Consider the following 8,258-nt stretch of genomic DNA (forward strand, 5'->3'; position numbering starts at 1 on the left):
CCTCAGGGCACTGCCACCCTTGAGTGAAGTACTGCAAAACTGGCTGCAGGGCGTTAAAAAATTCCAGGCACACCCTAAAATCTGCAACTCTTGACCGACAGCCACAGAGCTAGCTGGGTGATGATGAACAGCAGTTACTGTGAGTGAGAGGGCAGAAGATAAAAAACCAAAAACCACTCACACAAAGAGGTGAGTAATGCTGGATGTAGAAAGTACCATCCTACACAAGACACACAATAAATACGGTGTTTGCCAGGTGAGAAGTCAAATGTTTTGCTCTGTGGCTTCATAGATTATGCAGAAGTGGAGTAGTAGCTGATACTATCTTTCTATTATCTTTTAAAAGAAACACACAGCAACCTCAAAGCTACAACAAACTTGTGGGAGCAGGATGGTTCACCAGGCATGGAAGGGGCACTACAAGAGTTGGCTCATTTCTAGCATGGCTTGCAAACCCTGGATACATGTGCTGCTTTTCACTTCCTCAGTTACAAACTGGGGGTAGCTGTCTGTCTCTTGAAAAGTATTATGATCAGTTTATTCAAAATATTCAAAATGTGCAAAATTATAAATGGTAATGAGTAGGACACTGTGTTGTTTATGAAAATACTATTAACAGTTTATTAATTGTTTTGATTTATTGCCATGATTTGTCTTTTGTCCCCAAAAGTCTGGTTCACACACTACGTATACAGCAGAGAAAAGCTGAAATCTCATGATAGGACAAAACAGCTTTAGTTTAAAAAAACCCAGGAGAATGGAGGAAAGGCTAGATTTTCAGTTTCCGTCAGTTCAGCAGAAGCACAATTAACAATTTGCAATAGAGCAGTATCAACTCTACAAAAGAACTGATAGCATTCCTTATTGCCAAAAGAAAATGCCAATGCTACCAAAACCCATTAAATGCTTGCACCTTGCAATCAAAGACACCTTGGTGCGTGTGGCTGTGTATATACGTGTGTGCTCATACAGAGAATTTTTTTCTTGGCTTCTGTGTGCTTTCTATGGGCACTTGCTCCTCCTGCGGTTTGCCAGAAGTAGCCAGGAGGATGCGTTAATCCTGTTTACTGTTGCAAGATTGCCGAACAGATGATTTCTGATGCTCCAACAATGTGATGGACTTCTCGGAATTTTCCAAGTTTCTGAGCAGAGTCTCTAGGCGCCTTTTGATTTTCTTCTGATCCTCAATGGCACATCCGATGACCACAGACTGAAATTTCTGATCGATGGGTCCTGCTGGCACGTCGGACGTGCACGCACCATAAAGGGACATTAAGCGCATTTTGGCATCTTCCAAATCATCAAGGAGTTTATTGACGATCTCATCAATCATTTTGGTGGCGTGCAGTAGGGACTCCTGCTGCTGCGCGTTGCGGATGGTTTCTACGGAAACCTCCACAGTGAGGGTTCGGCCCATCAGGCGATTAGCAGTCAAATTCAGTTCTTCTCTCTCACCTCAATCGGAAAAGAGAAAATATCCTTGGTTACAGGCAAATACTTTCCTGTGCAAATAGCATCATCAAGACACTCAAACTGCTATAACTTAGCAGTAAACAACTTTTTTAAAGTAAGTGAAAATCAACAAGATTTCCAGAAGCCAGAAATGAGCTTTTTGCATTTGCCCAAATCATTTCATAGAAGCCAGTGTCTGATTTGAAATGAAGCATTAAACTCTACTAAAATTGTAAGCAATGTTTTTACACTGCTGACACAATGCTTGCTGTGTCACTTTAAAGCAAAACATACAATATTATCAGGAAACATTCAGTAGCAGAACTGGCTCATTAAGGACTTCTGTGCCATTCTGAGGGAGAGATTTAGACAATACGCCAGAAGGCTATAAAGAGAAAACTAGATATAATAAGAGACCATGAAAAACTGGTTTCCTATTTTCTGAAAGTACAGCTGCTTTTCAAAAATATGGACACAACATACTTCATATGTAGGCTTTTGAAGAGCCAGTAAACCAGCAATTTAAAGCACCTAATAATCAGGTTTAGAGAATATATTTAAAGCCATGAATCACACAACTGTGACAATGATCTTAATCATCAGGTTCTTACAGGCTGTACGCTTTGTACCACTCATGCCTATCCAGTAGTCAAAATCATTTTCAACTATATTAAATCATCATCAATGTTTCTCCCTCAGCAGAGCTATGTTAATCTTGATTTTGAAAATGTATCAGTGAACTGAGTATGGGCTTTCACATACACAGTAGTGACACTCATGGTAGTCCATCCATCTGAACAGCATGAATTTACAGTCAAGAAGAGGACATCTCAGGATAATGGGTGACACTTCAACAACCTCAACTGACTCCAATGCTGCACCTTTACCAGCAGCAAAGATAGCTGCTCACACAGAGCTGCTCCCTAAGAGATGGGCTGATTTGACTTTGGGTCAGTTGGAGGGTACGGCAAAGCAGCTTCTCACCTTCACTGATGTGCCTCATATCCTGGCTGTTCTGTATATTGTGGATCATTTCAAGCAGAATTTCTTTCTCTTGTTCCATAGCAGATGCTGCATCACGGAAAGCCTCTACCCTGTACATGGTTGAACCAAACAAAACGTTTGAATAATAAAATAGCTGTTCACCTATGTAACTGCCAAGAACTGTTGTTTTAAACTTCAGCTTAGAGTAAGTACAGTCAGTTCTTAGTTATCCATGAGACAGACTCTCTGATTTCATGACCTTCTCCTCTGTCTTAACTTCATTTTTCAAGACTCAATATAATTTTTAAAAAACAAAAGGAGGGGCAAACCAAAACAACAGTAATTCAATCAGACCTAAATCTTTTATTTTACTGACAATGCTGTTCTGTCCTACTCCGTGGTTAATCTGGATATGCAGAGCCTGACACTACTACAGCCCTATAGCGGAAGTCCTGTAGCCAACTGGCATTACTATCAGCTGCTTAACTAGCAGAGAAAGGGACTGAGTCCCTGTCAGGGAATTTGGCAGTGAAGGTGGCAGCTGCAGAGATGGAGGCAACAAGAGGTCCTGGCTCCCTTGTGCCACCCCCAGACCAGCAGAACCCGTATAATCCGCCTGCAAAGCAGCGAACACTCCAGAAAACTGAAACACGCTGAAGAACCCCTTTTACAAAGGAGAAAACCCTGTGAGTGGGACAAAGCTCACACATTTTTATTACCATGGCAAGGATTACCCTGACACAAGTGGTGTGCCTTGGTCACTGGAAGAAGATGGACTGCCTGCCCCCTCTGTCACTGGTGCTTTTCATGGAACGATGCTCACTGTGATTCACACAGGGAGGAAGCTTCTGTGGGAACAGCTCCTATTTCTGGGCTTGCAAGGAAGCATGAAACTCTGTCCCTCCTGAAACCAGACCCCTACCCCAGTCCTGTTATTGTGCTGAAACTCACATGTAATGCAGTGAGGACAAGGGGAAAGTCCATCAGAAACTGCCGTCCCTGTAACTATTGGGTCTTGGTAAGGTGTGTGGTTCTGTGCTCACAGCCTGCCCTCCTCGTGCATAAGGTTCAGACCCAGCTTGCCATGGGCAACGTGAAAATGCCGCACGAGAAATCTGAGTCCAGTTTCTTAATTCATGTCTTATTCCCCACCACAGTTTTATAGAGGGGGCTTTTGCATTCAGCTGAGTAATATGGAAAAGAACACTGGAGAGCTCTAATGCAACACTTTGAAGACCTGGTACCAAAGAGGGCAATATCCCACTCCGTTGGCTTTTCTCTCAGACTTGAGGGCAGGGGCTTGCAGAGAACTTTCCAAGCTGGAACTGGCTGCAAGAGTTGCACCAAAACCATCAACTCTGCGTTCACAGGCCCCACGGAAAAGCAACAATATCATGTGAACCTGGCTGATGGTTTGAGATGCTCGCAGTGCACAGCTCGGGAGGTCTAGCTGCATCATGCGAATCCATCCATCTATCCTGAAATGTTTATGAAACCTGGCCAGAAAAGGGGAAACAAACCAAAACATTGTTAAGTCTCTTAGGTGCTCTGCATTCTTCAACATTACTGGGCGCTGCCCTGTGAGCAGTGGCTCAATGCTGTCTCTGCAGATGAGGGCGCATCTCCTGAGACAGGAATGGAGCTGCTGCTCCCTCCTCACAGGCTGGCTGAAGGCAGGTAACCAGGAAAAGAGCAGTAAGAGAAAAGAGGGTGAAAGAAAGCAGAAGAACGGGAGCATTTGAGGATATAGTCACTCTTCACATGCAGCCTGCTCATGAAATTGTTCTGTTTTACAAAATATTTCGCCCAATTTAGTCAGTGAAAGCACAGGCTTCAGGCCCTGCCTTTAATGTTCGTTCTGAGGAGGAGTGGGAAAAGTTAATGCAATGCAAATTCATGCCAAGAGCAAATACTTTTAATTATTATTTTGGACTGGTTAGTAAGAGCAATGAGGCAGGTGGAGTCATCTCATACTTCAGATGTCTGCACTTTATAATTTAGGAAGTCTACCAGTATTTCCAAAATGCCTTGCCATGCCTTTTTAAAAAACTAGTATTTTCACAATTTAAAAAATGCATTGTGCTCACTGGAAAGTTGTAAATCAAAATTTTAAAATGCAGAATTTCAATTTTGATAGTGTTTTTAAATCAGATTCTGTATATCATTGTCCTGACTTAAAAACTAAAGTTCTGCCTTCAGTAGATAAATCAGTCCATAATTTCCAGGGGCTTTGCTGAAAAATGTGGAAAAGCTGCATTGCAGAGATGTATCCTGAACTGGTACAGTTCTAAAGAGAGTGCCTAAAATATCATTGCTTCCAAAGGCCAGCTTGGTATGTGAGGTAGGACCTAAAAGCCAAACTGTCAGAATTAATGTTGCATACTGCAAAAAAAGAAAAAGACAGTTCACCAATTAGAGTTTTGATTGACAGTAATTTACCAAAGGTAATATAACCAAATCTTAAGAACTATTTTATTTGCAATAATTGCTTCTTCAGAATTATTTTTACCATTTTTTTAAACTGCAATATAGAGTGCCACACAGCAATGGGACAGGGTCATGTCAGAACAGTGCTCCAGTGGGAAAAAACCCCAAAAAACAACAAATAAATGGAAACCAGTCACACCAATCTCAGGAAGATAATGTGTCAGGATCACACTTTGCAGTCAGTTCTCATAACTTCTTTCCTAAAATGCATGGTTTCTTAACTTCACAGGTTTCTGTAAATCTTTCATTTCCATGTGGGGGGGATCCAAAAAAAAGTTGGAAGATTTAAACCTCTGACAGAGGTGACTGATGTGGGAAGGGGTGGAAATACAATCCAAGTCTCAAAAAAAAACCCCAACCAAAGAATAAAAGGCAAAGAAAAAAGAACACAAAATACTCATATTTATGCCCAGTTATCAATTATTTTGATGCAGCAGTATGGTCTTTTTTCTAAGAGATGAAAACCTCCAATCATATTTTTACTTGGAGTGTATTTGTTGCTTTGATCATCAACTAAATATTCCATCTATTACCTAACACTGAAAAAGACATTCCTTACTTCTGATTTTCCCTGTTTGTGAGCAATTAGCTGTGCAATGCCTTCCTTTGCTACATACCATTTACATGAGCAGAGCATTCCCGTGACAAACAGGTGGACCGGCCTGCGCTTTTGTTCCCAGATGAGAAACTTGACACCCACTTTCTTAGAACAGCTGCAATAACTCTGTCCTTTAAACTACAGACAGACTTAAACAGCCCACTGTTACAGCCCACGTGCTGGAGGTTCAGATAAGTTTTCAAAGGAAATAAGAAACATCTGAGGATGGAGCAGCTTTTTTCCTGAAATGGAGCTGAGCACATTAGAGGGAGACAAAACCGGGGGTTTCACCGTGGCGTCCTCAGCTGCTTCAGCTGAGTGTCCACTCCCAGGTGAGCAGTCCTGTGAACACTGAAATGAATGGTGGGGGAATACGGGTGATCCAAAGAACAAGATAAAAAGTACAAAAAATTAAAATCAAAAGTACCCAGCAAAAATCTGACTTATCTCATGTATCATCACACCTAAAACTGTTTTCACTTAACACAACCAACAGAACACAGTGACTCATAAACAAAGCCTCTGGTCTTGCTTCCAGCTGCTCCGAGATATCTTGGCAGTCACGGCAACACGAAGGTCCAAACCCTTACAAGGGGCAAACATGCCACCTGCCCCCCTTGCCACCTCTGCCTCGGGCACTCACTCCGTGGCAGCCAAATTAATTCCCCTTCCCTGCTCACTTTCCATACAGAAGAAAGCCCCTCTGCAAATGCCTATCAGGGAGATACAAAAATACCCCATTACTGTTGGAAAATAAGCTCTCACAGTGGAAAGAAAGGGAAAAAAAGGAAGGCTGTTCAAACTGGATCATTTTACAAAGGCTTTAAACTGGAAGAGGGTAGACTTAGATTAGGTATTAGGAAGAAATTCTTCACTATAAGGATGGTGAGGCACTGGAACAGGTTGCCCAGAGAAGTTGTGGACTCTCTTGGAGGTGTTAAAGGCCAGGCTGGATGGGGCTCTGAGCCATCTGGTCTACTGAAAGGTGCCCCTGCCCATGTCAGAGGGTTGGAACTCGATGATCTTTAAGGTCCCTCCTAACCCAAACCATTCTATGATTCTGTGATTTTCCAGAAGGATGAGGATTGCTTCAGAGTTCAGTTGACCTTAAGCAACTTGAGAACTGAAGATTGTTGAGGGTTTTAATTAAAGGCTGTAGTTCAGTTTGACAATTTTTCACTTATTATATTTACTAGCAACATATTGAGGGTCTATGGCAAAACCAAACCAGCTGGAAAAGGAGAAAGTTTGGAAGCTTTTCCTCCTGTCATTCAAATAAATTTGAAATGAAGTATGTTGATTAGTTGAAAAAAACCATAAAACTTGACTGACTTTTATCAAATTAGTTGGACTTTTTTTTTCATGGTTATTCCACATTTAGAATTATGGCTGGCTGAAAGAACCACAGCAAACTGGGAAGTTTAATTGGGGGTTTAATTGCTGGCTAACCAAACTGTCTGCTTTGTTTCAGAGTCGCTTGGCAAATTTAAAACACATTTTTGCATATTCTGATGTTAATTTTTGGATTATATATTCATCATGCGCCTAGACCTGGATGCAAGCAGTGAGACTTGTTTGCAGACAATGATTTTGTTTAGTCAAATTCTGAGAAGTCTGCAAAGGACTTCAAGGAGATTTAATCAAGCTAAGTGAAAGGCTAATATAACAGCACATCAAGTCCACTCCTGAATAATGCAAAGTAATGCAGGCAGAAAGGGGAAATAAAACTCCTGCATCCCACAGAGCTCTTCTAATTACAGGAAAGTCCTAGAAACATTCTGGGTGGTTCTGTGAAAGCTGCTGATCAATATGCAGCTGTAATGAAGGAAAGGGTGTGTTGAAACAGTACCAGGGGAGGTGAATCAGTGGCATCCTGCACATCCATCCACTTCAGAAAGGACACTATGTAATTTAACAGAGCTGAGAGGACAGGGAAGATGATTAAAGGCAAGGTATCAACTCTCATGAGCCCAAACCGGGAAAAAATTCAAATGGTATTATTTAGGGAACGTCAAGTAGCAGAAAAAGTCAGGACGTGATTAAAGGCAAGGTATCATCTCTCATGAGCCCAAACTGGGAAAAAATTCAAATGGTATTACTTAGGGAACGTCAAGTAGCAGAAAAAGTCAGGACATGGCACAACGATGAAATTCACAACAACTTTGGAAAAACACACCTCTGCTGCAGAATGCAATGCTGTTCACATTATAGTGACACGATTTAATACACCTCAGAGAGGAGGTGGACACCGACACAAGTAACAAGAACATCCACAGCTGAATCAGTAAGTGCAAAGGGAGGTTTGGAAGACAAGAAGCCTCACATGCCAGCATTCAGCACTGCAGCTTAAAGGCTTGCCAGAGTCTCCGAGAGCCTGAATGACACCACGTTTTATCCTCGGATTTCCTGCATCTTCTTATAAAGCACCTGCCCGCAGATGAGGGATGGGGGCGACAGGGTGGAACGACAGACACGATGCACGGCGGGCTCGTCCCCGCCGTGTCACAGCTCGCAGACCGCATCCCCTGTCTGCTAAAGGCTCCCCACACCCTGAAGGGTGACAAATCCGAAGCAGCCCTTCGCGCTTTCTCTGAAAACCGTCTACTTTCGTACAGTCATATACATATACCCAGGCCACGCTGGCTCACCTTAGAGCAGCAGCTCCCATTTGTAAACTTTGTCGCCCATGAAGGAGAACCCTTTTTCCCTCGGTCCTCTCAAGAAGCCTCACACTGCC

General features: G+C 42.4%; 1 protein-coding gene across 1 annotated transcript; it reads right to left on the reverse strand.

The window, feature by feature from the left end:
* Nucleotides 1-594: 594 nt before the first annotated feature.
* Nucleotides 595-4,480, reverse strand: BAG2 (BCL2 associated athanogene 2). The gene is made up of 2 exons (XM_008637628.2): nt 2,437-4,480; nt 595-1,455 (listed from the first exon to the last, which is right to left on the reverse strand). Exons 1-2 carry the CDS (start codon nt 2,552-2,554, stop codon nt 1,055-1,057), a joined length of 519 nt encoding a protein of 172 aa, XP_008635850.1. The 5' UTR covers nt 2,555-4,480; the 3' UTR covers nt 595-1,054.
* Nucleotides 4,481-8,258: the final 3,778 nt, after the last annotated feature.

Source organism: Corvus brachyrhynchos, unplaced genomic scaffold (genome assembly GCF_000691975.1).
Source record: "Corvus brachyrhynchos isolate BGI_N302 unplaced genomic scaffold, ASM69197v1 scaffold136, whole genome shotgun sequence".
NCBI classification, from domain to species: Eukaryota; Metazoa; Chordata; class Aves; order Passeriformes; family Corvidae; genus Corvus; species Corvus brachyrhynchos.